Source organism: Saccostrea echinata, unplaced genomic scaffold (assembly GCF_033153115.1).
Source record: "Saccostrea echinata isolate AGI-Se365-2 ecotype Australia unplaced genomic scaffold, CSIRO_AGI_Sech_v1 ptg000001l, whole genome shotgun sequence".
Lineage (NCBI taxonomy): Eukaryota > Metazoa > Mollusca > Bivalvia > Ostreida > Ostreidae > Saccostrea > Saccostrea echinata.
In genome coordinates, this window is record NW_026889750.1 from 5,479,193 (window position 1) to 5,495,151 (window position 15,959).

General features: G+C 34.5%; 2 protein-coding genes across 2 annotated transcripts in view; one reads left to right on the top strand and one right to left on the bottom strand.

The window, feature by feature from the left end:
- Positions 1 to 5,449: 5,449 nt before the first annotated feature.
- LOC133184214 (U1 small nuclear ribonucleoprotein 70 kDa-like) overlaps positions 5,450 to 15,959 on the bottom strand; it is a 40,625-nt gene continuing 30,115 nt past the window's right edge. The window contains exons 6-10 of the mRNA XM_061319174.1: positions 11,646 to 11,727; positions 9,188 to 9,289; positions 6,908 to 6,980; positions 6,450 to 6,610; positions 5,450 to 6,144 (exon numbers count right to left, since the gene is read on the bottom strand). Of these exons, the coding sequence (XP_061175158.1) occupies positions 5,846 to 6,144; positions 6,450 to 6,610; positions 6,908 to 6,980; positions 9,188 to 9,289; positions 11,646 to 11,727 (717 nt within the window). The 3' untranslated portion in view covers positions 5,450 to 5,845. The remainder of the gene's footprint in view (positions 6,145 to 6,449; positions 6,611 to 6,907; positions 6,981 to 9,187; positions 9,290 to 11,645; positions 11,728 to 15,959) is intronic.
- LOC133184202 (potassium voltage-gated channel subfamily A member 1-like) overlaps positions 13,815 to 15,959 on the top strand; it is a 62,266-nt gene continuing 60,121 nt past the window's right edge. Inside the window, exon 1 of the mRNA XM_061319142.1 lies at positions 13,815 to 14,346. Coding sequence (XP_061175126.1) covers positions 14,218 to 14,346 — 129 coding nt within the window. The 5' untranslated portion in view covers positions 13,815 to 14,217. The remainder of the gene's footprint in view (positions 14,347 to 15,959) is intronic.

The window sequence follows — 15,959 nt, forward strand, 5'->3', positions numbered from 1 at the left end:
TTCAAACTTTCATACTGTTAACAAGACAATAGAAATGTCTTTTTATGTCCCCGTAATCAAGGATTCGGGGGCATATAGTTTTTGGTCTGTCCGTCGGTCTGTCTAGCTGTTTGGTCATCTGTTTGTCCATAAAATTTTAACTTAGCCCTTAACTTTTGAATGGTTGATTCTAGGGCTTTCATATTTCACAAGTGTATTCTTTTCTTTGGGCACCAACATATCTGACCTCTTGACCTTAGAGTGTGACCTACTTTTTATAAAATTTTACCAAACTTTAACCTTGGCCATAACTTTTATACTGTTAGTGCTAGGGCCTTTATATTTTATATATGTATTCCTTGTGATAGAACTTTCTCTGGGTACCAACATATTTGACCTCTTGACCTTGTAGTTTGCAAAATTTTAATCAACTTTAACCCTTGCCATATCTTTTGAACCGTTCATGCTTGGGCTTTTGTATTTCATATGTGTATTCCATGTGACCAGAGCTTTCTTTGGATACAGATATTTTTGACCGTTTGACCTTGGAATTTGACCTACTTAATAAATCTTTAACCTTGGACATAACTTTTGAACGGTTCGTGCTAGGGCTTTCATATATCACGTATATTCCTTGTGGCAAAACCTTTTTAGGGGTTCCAACATTTTGACTTCATTACCTTGACCTTTGAGTTTGACTTACTTTTGGAAAAGTTTATTCTTGGCCATGACTCTTAAACGGTTAGTGATAGGGCTTTCATATTTCATTTTTGTGACAAGACCCTTCCTTTGGTACCAATATTTTTTTTATCTCATGAACTTAATCTTGGAGTATGACCTACTTCTGAAAAACTTTAACCTTGACCATATTTTCTGAATGATTGGTGCGATGGCATGTTTCAGATAAGTATTCCTTGTGACAAGACCTTTCTTTGGGTACTAACATTTGGAACTCTTGGCCTATATTTGAAAAACCTTAACTTGGCCTTGAGCCGCGGGGGCATCAATATTTCACAAACACATCTTGTTCTTTTTGGTTTTAAAACACAAACTTTTCAATGATAGTTTCATTACCTTTGAAGAAACATTCGTCTACTGGCGTCGGATGCCATATGAAATTTAAAAATGTTACATTTACTTTTACAAAGAATAGAGTGATCTGCCTTTGGAACTAAAATCAAATATACTGAAATCTACAGTTACTCAATTTGTCATCAATAGAAGCTTTATTTGCATTTTCCCCATGTAATAAAACAACACTAATTTTTATTAGTTTGTTGTTTTTGACATTTTCCTGGTAGTAAACGGCTCTATGTTGAAAATGAAATAGATCAAATGTGAATTTAAACTTTTACATGAAATAATTTTCTCATAGTCAAAAAACCTTTTCCGTCAGTGTACATCGTGTCTTTAATGGTATACAGAAGTTCTCGTCTTGGAGGAGGTAACTCTTATGAAGTACTTGGGTGACACTGCTATTTACCGAGAGTTATGAAGCATCATACAGATTTTCAGTATTGGCTACATCGGCTGCAACTCATTTGGGAACTGATTTTCAAAAAAAGCACAATGATATTTACCCTGCAAATTTAATTTCAGAGTCTGGAATCCAATTTGTTTTTCCAAAAATGAACTTTGCGTCATTTTTGAATTTCCCGTTTCTGTCTCTTATGGAATCACGTAGGGACATACGCACTTTATAAGACCTAGAGGTGCATCAGATTAATCAGGCATTCTAGTGTGTAATGCTTGAAGCCTGGAAGTAAGATGCAAGCATAAGTAATTACATAAATAATATATTATTCATTAAATTTTCAATAATTAAATTCAGTTTAAAAAGTGCGCTGTACAGTTTCTTCTCTAGTTCATGAAAGCATGACAATATTTTCCTTCCTGTAAAAATCAGGGATATGCTTATGTACATTGTATATGGTATACGCTTACACATATTCTTTATGTTGTCCTTCATGACTAGTAGCCGTGGCAAAAGGTCACCGGTCAATGTAAGGTTAAAACAGTGTTCAAAGCCATAAAGTTCAAAGTATAGACTTTACTCAAAAGTTTATTTATAAACTTTTTTGTTCCAATGCCCTTAAGATGTCTCATAATCTTTACTCAAGGATATATGCATCAATGCTTGGAAAATAAGACACTGAAAGTAGGTCAAAAACCTTGCCCAGGCAATAACTTTATTGAAAACTATTAATATAAATTTATTCATATTTTCTACTTTAATCACTAATGCATCGACGTCATAACTTTAAGATGGTGTGTAGTGTACGAATGCATATAAGCCAGAAGTCTCTGACGAGGCTGTAGCTCTACTGGTTTGTACTTTTAAGGAGATAGGTGAACATAGCGTGCAGAAAGCCCATAGCTTCAAATAAATAAAAATCATGTTCAATTTCTAGTATTTAGAGTAAAGTTCTCATTATTGAAATTAATGAAACTATGATAAACAAAACATTTTTCTGAGGAAAATTTTCTTAAAATTAATGTGGTATTTGTGGAGTTCGAACCCTAGCAATAACAAGATGTGTTTGTGAAACACTGATGCCCCCGTATGGCAGCTTATGGCGAAGGTTAAAGTTTCTCAAATGCAAGTCAAAATCAAGGCCAAAAGATAAAAAATGTTAAATTTGAAAGCCCTAGCACCAACCATTCAAAAGTTATGGCCAAGGTTAAAGTTTTTCGAAAGTAGGTCAAACTCCTATGTCAAGGTCAAAGGGTCAAAGTGGTTGGTATTCAAAGAGAGGTCTTGTCACAAGGATTACATATGTGAAGAATGAAAGCCCTAGCACCAACCATTCAAAAATTATGGCCGAGGTTAAAGTTTTTCAAAAGTAGGTCAAACTCCTATGTCAAGGTCAAAGGGTCAAAGTGGTTGGTATTCAAAGGAAGGTGATGTCACAAGGATTACATATGTGAAGTATGAAAGCCCTAGCTTCATACATTCGAAAGTTATGGCCAAGGTTTAAGTTTTTCAAAAGTAGGTCAAACTCCTAGGTCAAGGTCAAAGGGTCAAAGTGGTTGGTATCCAAAGGAAGGTCTTGTCACAAGGATTACATATGTGAAGTATGAAAGCCCTAGCTCTAACCGTTCAAAAGTTATGGCCAAGGTTAAAGTTTTTCAAAAGTAGGTCAAACTCCTAGGTCAAGGTCAAAGGGTCAAAGAGGTTGATATCCAGAGGAAGGTCTTGTCACAAGGAATACACAAGTGAAGTTTGAAACCCCAAGCACCAACTGTTCAAATGTTATGGCCAAGGTTAAAGTTTTTCAAAAGTAGGTCAAACTCCTAGGTCAAGGTGAAAAGGTCAAAGTTGTTGGTATCCAAATGAAGGCCTTGTAACAAAGAATACACATGTGAAGTTTGAATCCCAAGCACCAACTGTTCAAAAGTTATGGCCAAGGTTAAAGTTTTTCAAAAGTAGGTCAAACTCCAAGGTAAAGGTCAAAAGGTCAAAGTTGTTGGTATCCAAAGAAAGGCCTTGTAACATAGAATACACATGTGAAGTTTGAAATCCCAAGCACCAACTGTTCAGAAGTTATGGCCAAGGTTAAAGTTTCATAAAATTTTGCAAAAGTGGGTCAAACTCCAAGGTCAAGGTCAAATATGATGGTACCCAAAGAAAGGTCTTGTCACAAGGCATACATATGTGAAATATGAAAGTCATAGCTCCAACCAATCAAAAGTTATGGGCAAGGTTAAAGTTGACAACAGACAGACAGACAAACAGACAAACAGACAGACAGGACAAAAACAATATACCCCTGGGATCTTATGATCCCGGGGCATAAAACCCCTAAGAATCATTTTCTTTCGAGACTAGCACGCTAACCACTAGACTACGCAGGTCCTGATGAATAGTGGCATTTAAAATCAGGTTTGTGATATGACCCTTGACTTAATGGACTTAAGATTTTCTCGAAAAGATGCGAATGTTATGTCTTAAATGTATATTTTTAAGGTATAGTGGGTCTTTGCTCCATATTTTTGGTAACCAAAAAAAAAATATATTTTTATGCAAACTTTGAGGATTAACTTTCAAAAAAATGGAGTGAAGACACACTCATATCGAAAAATAGTGTTATAGTATGAGAAAATGACTCTTTTTTGCCCTCTTTAGTGTGTGTATAATATTTCATAGGCAAATAATTTCAATCTTTTTAGAGATTTTTGCAAATTGTAGAGATTTAACATAAAGTATATTTTAATGTTAGATGAAATATCAAGGAAAATTTTTATATAATTGAGATTCATTTTTTCATCTTCATGTTTGTCACACTATAGGCTTTTCGCTCGACATGTTCACCCATCTTCTTTATATTCAAAACAAAAAGTACTACGTTTTTTGACTAGAATTTTTGACAAAAGCACTAAATAGAATGACGATTCATGGTCTACTCATTTGTGTGGCAAGATTTCTTGCTATTGGAGCAAAACTGCAAGGAGTACATGTAGCAGTTTGAGAGAATTTCTCAGAAATTTCAATGAGAATAGTGTATCTTAGTGAAGTTTACTTGTGTAGGAGAATTACTGAAATCGAGAGTAAAATTGTGTATGGGTATAAACAATTATGTATCTTAATTATTCCATTTTGAGAACCAAGTTCTACTGAAATCAACTGTTGGTGGAGCAGCATTTTGAATTAATCATGGCAATAACATTTGTCAAAATTAAAAGCAGAATTATTTATCTAAGTGTAGTCTACACATGTACGAAAAGTTTACAGAAATCAGACCAAACCTGAGCAGAAGCATTCTGAAAAATTGTTTACAAGCAAACTGACGGATGAATGACCTTACTATCGCACAAGTTTTTCTGGTCTCTGACCAGTTCTGCTAAAAAAAAAATTATAACATATGAGCAAACATTAGCTAGTGTAGATTCAACTTTGACTAACATGGTTGTAAGATCAGGATAATGCTACTAAATGGGATTCTCAGTTTTTGAAAGCACAACCAGGAAAGACCTAATCAGAGACACTTGGCTAGATAAGCCGATTCTAAAACTATCAATTTCTCCTAAAAAAGGGCGTGCTCCTTCATTTTAGCAGACTTAAATTCACATTACTGAAGGATGCGCTTTGTGGTGCAATTTGATTAAAATATGCTCCTAGTGATTCTGAAGAAGTGACTTACACAGTGAATAAAGTGGACAGCATTGAGTTTTATGTGGCCTTAAAAACATAGTTGTACACTAAAATGGTGCTAGATTTACAATTAAGTTAGTTGTCTGTCAGATTTTGGACATTTTATATCATCTCTACCAGTAAATACTAGAACATTGTCAATCAGTACAACCTCTTAATCAAGACATTTAAAAGGAACACACAAACTTTTATTCAGTAAAGAGAATATTTCTCGATCCATGCACCTCCATAATCCTTCATACAAAAGTTAAAAGAGGTTTTATTTGTAACCGATTCATGTTTTACAGTAAAATGAAAGAAAACACATACTGGTACATATATTTTGCCACCAAATTTATTTAAGCACAAGCTGACAACTTCATACATGTTTTCCTCCAACAGTAGTTTACCCCATTACTGGGTTACAATACTCCATACTGCTTTCCTTCCTCTTCAAATGACAACAACAATGTACAACATAGATAAATCTAAAATCAAATGAAGCACTTTGAATGGAAAGCAACAGGAAGATTAAAATGACTAAATAATGTGGCTCACAATATATTAAATTCTAACATTACATGTCAACACGTAAGGACAGACATCAACATATCCAAGTGTTCATCAACTTGCAGGTAAAAATTTTAAAAAGTTGCAGGATATTACAAATTCTAACCACACTGAATTTTCTAAGGTAACTTGAAAAAGAAAAGTATTTGTTGCTGTTCAAGATCTTCAACCCTCATATTCCTCATCCCTCTGTCCATCTTCATCATCCTCCCCATTCTGTTCATCAGGGTTATACCCTCCATAGCCTGTGTAGGTATCGACATCCTCCTCCTTAACAATGGGGACACCGTCCTCCCCGAAGTCTTGGTCACCTTCACCCCCTCCTTCTTCTCTCTTTCCTTCACGATCTCGCTTACGTTCACGACTGCGGCTTCTTCTGGAGCGTTTCCTGTCACGAGGTGAACGACTTCTCTTCCTGTCTCTTGATCGACTTCTTCTGCTTCTCTTTCTCTCTTTTTCTTCCACTGCAATCAAGAATTGAAAATATGATACCTCTGGATACACAGCAAAGCCAATACAAAGAGTACACTCCCTTTTGACAGTCACTTGAACTTTTATTCAACAAAGATATGATTCAGCTGCAATTACATGAAGAGAAATAAACATTCTGTAGGAGGAAAGGAAGCTATGTCAAAATATCAGCGTAAATCTTGCACTTTACCATTTTTTTTTATAGCATTGCTTCTTAAAATGTAACAGATCACCGTAGTGAAAAGTGAAAAGATGAATGGTCACTTACAAAGGCAAGCCATTTATTTAGTTATCTCACCTTGCTCCTCTCTCCTAGGGCGCTCTCGTTCTGCCCTCTCTCGGCTCCTGCTTCTCCTCCTCTCCCTGCTACGACTTCTTCGTCTCTCTCGACTACGACTGCGTCGTCGACGATCCCTACTGGGAGATTCCTCTCGGCCAGTGCGATCTCGATAGGAGCTACTACAAAGGTCAAAGTTAAAAGTCAGCATTTATTGGTACTTTGATTAAATAATATACAGTCAAACCTTGTCTCGAACTCGATGGAACCGAGAAAAAACTTCGAGATATCCGATGATGATCGAGATATCAAGGGTAAAATACTTAAAAAATAAGTGGTTGGGACTTCTAAATCGGTATTCGAGATATCAGTGTTCGATATACCAAAGTTCAACTGTACTTCAAAATACTATCATAAATCATTTAATTATTCATTACTGATGACTTTATTCATACCCGGGTACATGATTTTTATCATACCTGAACTCATCTCTTCCCGAAAATCGAGTGTTTTCATCTGGTCCCCCTTTCCTGGTTCCTCCTAATCCACCTCCTGCAAGAGAAAATGTCACTACTTAAACAGCCATCATTACAATTAACAATACATTTAACACATCCTCCCAAGAAAACAATAAACCACATGATTTAAAACGATTCAGATCAATAAAAAATTTCAATATTTCAAAAATAAATATATATATGGTATATGCAACAAATATATTTTGTAAAACTAATATAGCTAATAATTTTTATCATACGGGAGACAGAAGTCTTCCTTAGAACTATTTACGATACATTATTGGATAGGAAAGCATCCAAAACACGCTATAATTCACTGTCAAATTGTTATGTAAAATGTAAGGTCTGATAATGATTGACAGGTCCAATAAACAGTGTGATAGCCTGGCCAGAACTGTGCAAATTATGCATCTGTTTTTACTATTTTTCACTTCAATGGCAGTATCGTCTAGCAATCACAATGATGTAAGTAATACCTTGTGTATTTTCACCCTCTTACTATTCGTAAATTATATTTGGCACCACTGATGAATAGTTATGTGACAAAAGGTCACTAGGCCACTGGGTCAAATTGTTATAAGGACATAGAAATCAAAACTTAATACTCTGCTCCCTTGAGGAAAAGAATTAGCTGACTTTTATATAGGTCAAGTCTAGAGAAGGCATATTTCATTAAACACTTTTTTAATTGTGCTCATACCAAAATTTAGAAAGCTTTCAACTTGTGATGTAGAGAAAGTTGGCATGTGCTACAATGTCAAGGAGGGTCAAAACAGAAACACAGATCTTGTTGAGGATGATTAAATAAATATAAAATTATCTCATCTACAAGGGGAAAATAACAATTCCATGTTTAGCCATTGAATTTAATCATCAATCTGTCAAGTTAAATAAGAACATAATCTGCAAAACAAGATTTTTCACAATTAAAAAAAATCATGTACATTATCAGACGATTTGATTTGTTGCGTCATTCAAGTGTAAGCAGCTTGGAAATAGAGTCTGTCAAATGTTTACCGAGCTTTCTCAGATTTATGTTGTCTACAACTGAGTTTTTGCATCTACTAAAATAGATCTTGTAAAATTAACCAATGTTAAGAGTTAACATACATCTTGTCAATTGCTCAAGCTTCATATTATGTGAGCAACAGAAAACCCCCGATTCTACAACAAGATCACATCACTGGTTTTCAGCATCCTCTTTCCCATTTCTTCCCAAATTGGAAGACACCTCAATTTTCTTATTTGTTGGGATTTGAAAAGAGGAAATTGTCTGGGGAATACTCTTTTATTCACACAGCCAAATTGATCCTGGGTTAAACACAAAAGATTAATCAGTTTGGAGAAAAAAAATGAAGCTCCATCACTGGACAGTAACATATTTCCAGAAGATATCAAAAACTGATACCTAGTTAAAATGAAGACAAGATTTAATGAAGAGGAATGGATCTCTCCCAAAAATTTACCAAACAAGTTCTATTTGGAGACCAGAAGTGCATCTTATGAAGTACCAAAGGATTTGGGGCAGATTGTTTGACCAGGAAAAATCCCCCCAGATTTCTTGGAACATTCTCTGAAGCTTGACAATTGGAGTACTAAAATGATACAGAATGGGGCCGATTTGGCCGACAGTGAAATAAATGTTTAACGTCATAATAAAATATCAAATCTCCTCATAATCTTACAAGGGATGTCGAAAATTCATTCTAACATGAAAGCATGCATGCTTTCTCCTTCAAAGCTATCTGCACTTTGTTTGCACATAGTGTGATTGAGAAATGAAGACATTTTTCATTTGATCAAATTCCAACATGCTGTATTAAAGAAAGATGAAATTGTTCAAGTTACAATGGGTAAATAACTGTTCTTCATGCAACTGGAATTGAATTCAATTACAGGAATTTTGTCAAACGTGCGAGAAAATGAGTCAGTCCGTGGGCATGTTTATGATTTCAAAGAAGGTAGGTGTCATGCAAAGTTTTTTATTTCAACTAATCAGAGGATTCCTAATTCTCCTGTGAAACATTGCTGCTTTTTAGAATACAGCAGACAGGTTGCAATAATTTATTTTCAATTTTTTGAAGAAAAAAAATTCAGTTTTAAATGCAATCACTAGGGGTGGTTTTTGAAGTGGAATACTTGTTTTCTTATCACTTTCTACTACACACATAATCATGTCATGTAATCACTAGGGGTGTGTTAAGTGGAATACTTATTTTCTTGTCACTTTCTACTACACACCTAATCGTCTTGGTCTCCAGCCTTTCACTGTCCTCCCTCGTTCCACATCCACCAGAACACGCCGTCCGTCAATTTTCTTACCATCTGCATGTTTGTATGCCGCTAAATTAAAGAAGTTTCAAATCATCTTAACTGATATATTTCTACAGCTCACTACTTTATACCAAAGGCTTATCGTAATTACATATCAAATCACACCTATGCAATCCAGGCATGATACAAGATAAATACACATCCTACTCTCTGCAGCTATAAACTCAGTTAATACCCTAGAAATTACTAAATTCACACTGGCAGTCCAACAGCTTATTTAATTGTTTACATGTTAAATAGGCAGACAAAATAACCTTGACCTATTTAATTTGAAACAACTTGTAAATAATTCAAATCCCTCTTAATGAACTGTATTTTACTACATCCTTTCAACTGCGTTTTGAAATTTGAGTGTGTAGATGCTGTTCTATTTCAATCTACACTTTTAGCAGTGGTTAAATATTAATCATAACTTTTGCATATTCTTGGATTGCAGAGCTGTAATATGACATAAATTGGCAACAGCTGAAACTGGAAAAATATACTACAGTTAAACAAATGCTAAACAGTGATTTTCTGTACAGCAATGTTTAAATTTCTGTTTTGTTTGGGTCTTTTTTCTTTAGAAGGTATATATAATTCAAGGTACATATTCCCTCTCATCATGTAGTGTAGAGAAAATCACTGTCATTTATCACCTTGTCAGAACTGGACCTGCAAAGTAAATTTTCACGTACAATGATAGCAACATTTGTTGCAAATGGAAAGTGGCCAAAAGTCCTATCAAGGGGGGATAATGGATACCTACCCAGGGAGGATAATTTCAAAAATTTTGAAAAAAAAAAAAATTTTGGAAGAAAAAATTTGAAATTTTTGATAATTCAAAAATCTACTTGATTTTTTTCACAACATCTATAATCAGAATAATAAACATCCAAAAAATTTTGTCAATTCAGAAAATACCTGGTCACTTACGCTACTTTCTGTAAAACTCTTCCCGATCTAAAGGGATGGTTTTTCTGCATTGTACCCCAAATGGCTGACATGGAGACATGCCATCTTGCCATGGTTGGCAAACTCCATCAAATCTTACCTGAATTTTACATTTTTTTTCTTACCTGATTTTTTTTTAAATTTAGAATTTTCTTACCTGATCTTTTTAAAAAATATTTTTATTTTCAAGAATATAGAAATTTAATGGCTTACCTTCCCCATTAAAAACAATATTGAGTGCATCTAGGTGGGGACAGAAATAGGGGACTATTATGATTTTGACTTAATTTTGAAACTAGATGCCTCAAATTCAAAATATATTTTGGTTTGATTTTCTTTAAATTACAGCTAATTTTATCATTTTGTTGGAAGTTTTTCATTTTTATTTTGAAATAAAACTCCATGCACCCTAAAGACTTTAATGCAATTCTTAAAGTCAACATTTGGCTAGATATTGTACTGGGCTTGGGGACAAATCATTTGTCTTACCACTCCCATACAAACCTATCAATGGCCAGCAATTAATTTCTCACAGTCAGATTGGGTGAATCGAACAAGAAGGGTCAATATGTAACCCCCTTCTGTTCTCTCATTCTGAAGGAGAAATAAGAGACATTGGTTAGAATGCCAAGGATTTTTGTTTTCTTTTGCAGATTACAGCAAATCTTTTTTTTTTGCTATGGATGTGATAAATATTCTATGTAAAATATATATATAAAAACAAAATTTTTTAAGCCACAATACTTACCATGAAAAGACATGAAACACAAACATTATACATGTATATACAATAACAATAATGATATTTAAGAGAGCATCATTAAGTCCATTTGTTTTATAACCCATTCTAAGATGAAGACACCTGTTTGCTTCTCTAGAAAGGAATACTATTTAACATGTAACTAAGCCTAACTTCTGCGCACAAAAAATGTACTTATGAGTTTAATGTCTAATGAAAAGTCTTTATTCTGGTATTTTTTTGTGTGTGCTAACTTGAGAAAACTTGATAGAGATCTTTTATCTAATCTTAAGTAACACTTGTGATAAAACATTCCTGACACCCAATAAATCATTGAGGAGTTTATATCAGTTGTGCAGACAAGGAGGAAACACAAGCAGTAACTTTTGAGAGTTGTTTACTTCCAAGAGTTTGCTTAATGTCAGAGTTAACAGTAAAAAGATTTTAGTGCCTACAGCTAAGCTACCAGCCCTGCTTTTGATGCTTATGGTATGGACTCCAAAGAGTACAAATTTTTTGATAACGTAGCGTGTCCCTGGCTTTTTTCAGAAACATAATTTTTTTTTAAAACCACAACACTGACTGAAGTCTGTTGGGGAATGTTTTAAAATACAGATCCATAATCAATCTGCCAAAATTTCCCAGAAGACCTCTGACAGGAAGTAGCTTGTTACCATGGAAATTGCTACTTACAATGCATGTCCCTTTCATGTTCAAACTCTATAAATGCATATCCTCTTGGTTTTCCTGAAGATTTGTCAGACAACAGGGAAATCTGAAAAAAGAAACAAAATTCATCTATCTCAATACACTGACTTTTCCTCCATTTTTTTCCCTTTACCCATAACATTGGGCTGATGACTAAACTTCTACCCAAATTTAAATTTTCAAGAGCTGGTCAGAAGGAAAATACAAATTATTTACTTAATATGGAATCATTTTTATTCATGGAGGGGTCAATGTTTGTGGGAAAAATAAAAATTTTGTTGGTTCATTGGGACTTAATTTTGTAGGTATATTTGTATTTATACAGAAGATTCAATGAAGTAAATTATTGATAAATTGTTCATTGTTTGGGATGTAAATTTGTGGGTAAGTGTGAACCATGAAGTCCAAAAACATCACAGTCCCCCAGGAAAAATGATGATTCCACATTAGTTGGCATTTTGGTAAACAGTCACAAACATGGCACTGTGTTGTCCAGGTTTTGGCCAGATTATTATATGCTACTAATATTTTGCACATTCACACAGAGAATATGCCCCCCCCCCCCCCAACAACAACCACCTCCATCCTTCTCCAACATTAACAGAGAAAAAAAATCTGTACACATATTGTTTGTTTAACAGAGCAGATCTGTGCTCTTCTCTTGTTTGATGAGGTACAGTCGAATTATGTACACAACAAATTACCTATCACTCCCTTGTCTTGGAATCTCAACAAAGAGACTCAAACACCAACTTAAAAGTGCTTTCACAGGCCCAAAAAATCGGTTCATTGTGTTTCTGCATGTGCTGCTCATTACAACTCAGTTCTTGTACTTTCATTCCAGATTTCAAATATCCTACTGTGGTAACATTACTTATCTTAATGGAGGAGGATGGTCGTATATATCCAACACATCAAAATATCTGTCTCTATTACCCCTCTTAGTTGACATTTGCAAGCAAAGGCACAAATTATATCAAGAATGTCAAGAAACAAAACATTCAAAGCTCTCTTGAACATACTCTTTGATGTAGAAAGATATTTTTCCAATTTAGTTTACACGATATACACTTTACTTTAAATTCCCTTTACTTTTATCGAGATAATAGGCTTCTTTTGAAATTAAAGTCTTAACAGATAACAGTATGCATAAACTAGTTATTAAGCTAATAAAAATCAGAAATAATACTGCCATCCAATCCCTGATAATCAACTCAAGCCCATTTATCATTATTGATTCTGTAAAGGAATACCTCAACGGGTCTACTTGACCTTGTAACAAAGAATACCACAGATCGAAGTTAGGATCAAAATAACACTAGAGGAGTCATTTAACCTAACACATGTATTTGTTTTCTATAATCACTGATGGATGATCCCAAGGAAATCATGATAAATGACTGTCAAGTTCACCACACCATTTCACATATTTGCCATTAATTTTGTCTCTCTCCCCCCAAAACACTAACTTGTGGCACTAACTGTACTTCTTGTGTGTGTCTTGTCTAAGAACCACGGCAGAATTTCAGACAAGTTATTCTCAGCATCCTCACAACTGTCAATGGTTCTGATTCTCTCATCTCCTCCTAATTAATAATGGCAGGTCATGCCTATTGAGTGTTTTATAGACTCAAACCCAACTATCATCGAAAAATCGTTAATCAGATTAAAGAAAAGTACAGATCAACATCAAGTTTTTGATCTCTTCACTTATTTTTAGGGATTTGTCTATTTGCTCATCAATTTTCTCTCGTTAGAATATAATCAGAAAATATAAATAATGACTGGGATCCTAATCAGCTCTGTAGGAATTTCAGGCATGACCAGGGAAAATAGAGTGCACCCAACTCTTTCCAATTTCAGGGCTTCAAATTTAGCAGACAAACATTGCATACAACCTTGCTAATCATCACTGCCTCCCCTGGTTAAAAGTGACTTTTCTTCCTTTCTGTTTAGCGTCATTCGGTTGTAAGGAAAAAGCAGGCATAGGAACAAAGCGAGGAATACCTTTTAATCATCGTCTGATCTTATTTTTTTTGTACTGAAGCTTAAATGTGTCTATCAATAGAGTTCAAATGCGGAATAAATTTTTCTTGAGATACCGATAGTCTATGTTTTGAAGAGGATTCTAATCTTATGGTTTGGGCTCACCAACAAAAACTCCTGCAACCACCGAGGATCAAGGCAGAAAAAGCAAGACAACCAAACTTTTGTTTTCACCTGTTTTTTTGTAGTTTCCCCAAACATCTTGATTCTATTTTGGAATATTTATGGTTGTTCTTGAATTTCTGGGATATCATTACCACCAGTGAAGGGTTTCAACCATCTTATTTCCAGCTACTATGAGCACTTGAACGAAATATTAATTAACTATTGAAGATCCTGCCCTTGGAATATGAGAAATTTTTTTCCTTGAAAAAGAAAAAAAAAAGTTTGTCACTGGATCCAAACATGATGGCCAAGACTTGAAGAACTACATTCAGGTGTTGTCCCATTTTGTCGTCATAGCAACAGTTTTTATCTGTTGTCAAATCTGTGCTTTGCAGAAACTCTGTACATGAACAGTCACAGTCATTTTGTGGAAACTCTCAAATGGTTCGGGGACTGGAATTTGAGCCAATTTTCTTGGAATGCCTTTCTGATGCATACAAACCGTGTGTCCATATGGTTTTGGGGTTCTGAAGAGGTTAGTTTTTCCTTCGCTTTTTCTCTCCCCTTTTTTTAACCCCCTTTCCAACTTATGATACTAATCATAATTGTCCACAGTTTGTATGTAGTGTCCAGAACAATGAAAATAAGTGTGGGAGTTGCCATTTGACATTACCATATTTCCCTGATAATAAGCTTCATATTACACTGTATTTACTCTATCTGACATTTAAAGGAGAAGTGATGTCTGAAATTTTCAGGGTTTTCCCATATTAACAAATGTTGCACCAATTTAGATAATTAACTGCTTGAGCAACAGTTATAATTTCCTTTCAAGAAATTTTAATAGCCTGACAAGAATAAAACGGGCAGGTCAAAATCCTCTTTATCCCACCAAGACTTGTACTACAACTAGTATTCTCTATTGAGAAGTTTTGAGGGGGAGTATTAAAACGAGCCATCAACTTCTCAATAGAGAATACTACAACTAGTAGAGTTCTCCTGCCTACCCACTCTTGTGGTTTATCTATAACTTTAATAATGACTTGTATGTTATCGAAAAATGCTATCCAAAAATCACAGCTTTATAGATGTTTTATAGGTGCATTTTAACATTTGGAAAAAATCTTGTCTATAGATCTCTTAAAGAGGTAGAAATAATCTAATTTTAAGGAAGTTGTTCTCTTAAAACTATTTAAAGTGATGTTCAAATCACCTGCCATAGTGATGAACTATTTAATGTAATCTGTTCTGTTGCGAATCAAAATGAAAACCAAGAAGCATTACTAAAGTAGTAGAGGAAATTCTGGTTAATATAAGTTTAAGAGAAAAACTGTCAAACTGACAAGCTTCTTTCCACAGTTAATCTTCCATCTGATTAGAAGGTGTGGGTGGGGGGAGGAAAAGAAAATTACGGCTGCTACAGAACATCTGCACAACATCTTTCTCTACTGAGGCTACCAAATGCCCTCTAGCTTTTTTTTTTCTCTTGCAACTTCTTTTTTTCCTCTTTCCTATTTTTTTTTCAACCGATATATCTTGTCTAAACATTGATAAAAAGTATTTTTATCCTTTTTGGCAGCAAAATGATAAAGATACAAAAGGTGGGTTATATGTTGAAAAGAAACATGTACTTTTCATCTGAATGGAAGAATATGCACTTCAGCGAGAGGACATTCCACTGTGGTCATGACAAATAATCTCCTCCATCAAAATAGTCGACAAATTAGTTTATTTCTTATTCTTATATTCTCCTGGTTCTTCTGCAGTCAGCTTTCATTAAGAGACATGCTTGTAAAAAATAATGAAGCCAAAAAAAATAATGATGCCACAATGAATTTGTTTCTTATGAAAACAAGAACATAAAGCTAAATTGTAGATGAAAAAAAAATCATGAATATAAAACAAAATAAGAAATTTAAATTAATTGTTTCATCTGGGGCTATGTGTACTTTTTATAAGCCCCCCTCTAGACAAGAGAAATACTGATGGCAATATGCTCTGTGGTATGTAACTTTATTTGCTATCAGACTCTGGCACCTATAATTTTAGCAGGGTTTGTAATTTCACTACCTCACACTTGTCGATAGGATTGCACTGGAGTCTGAAAACCTTCAATTCTGTAATTACTCCACAGGAGATAAGGAGTAT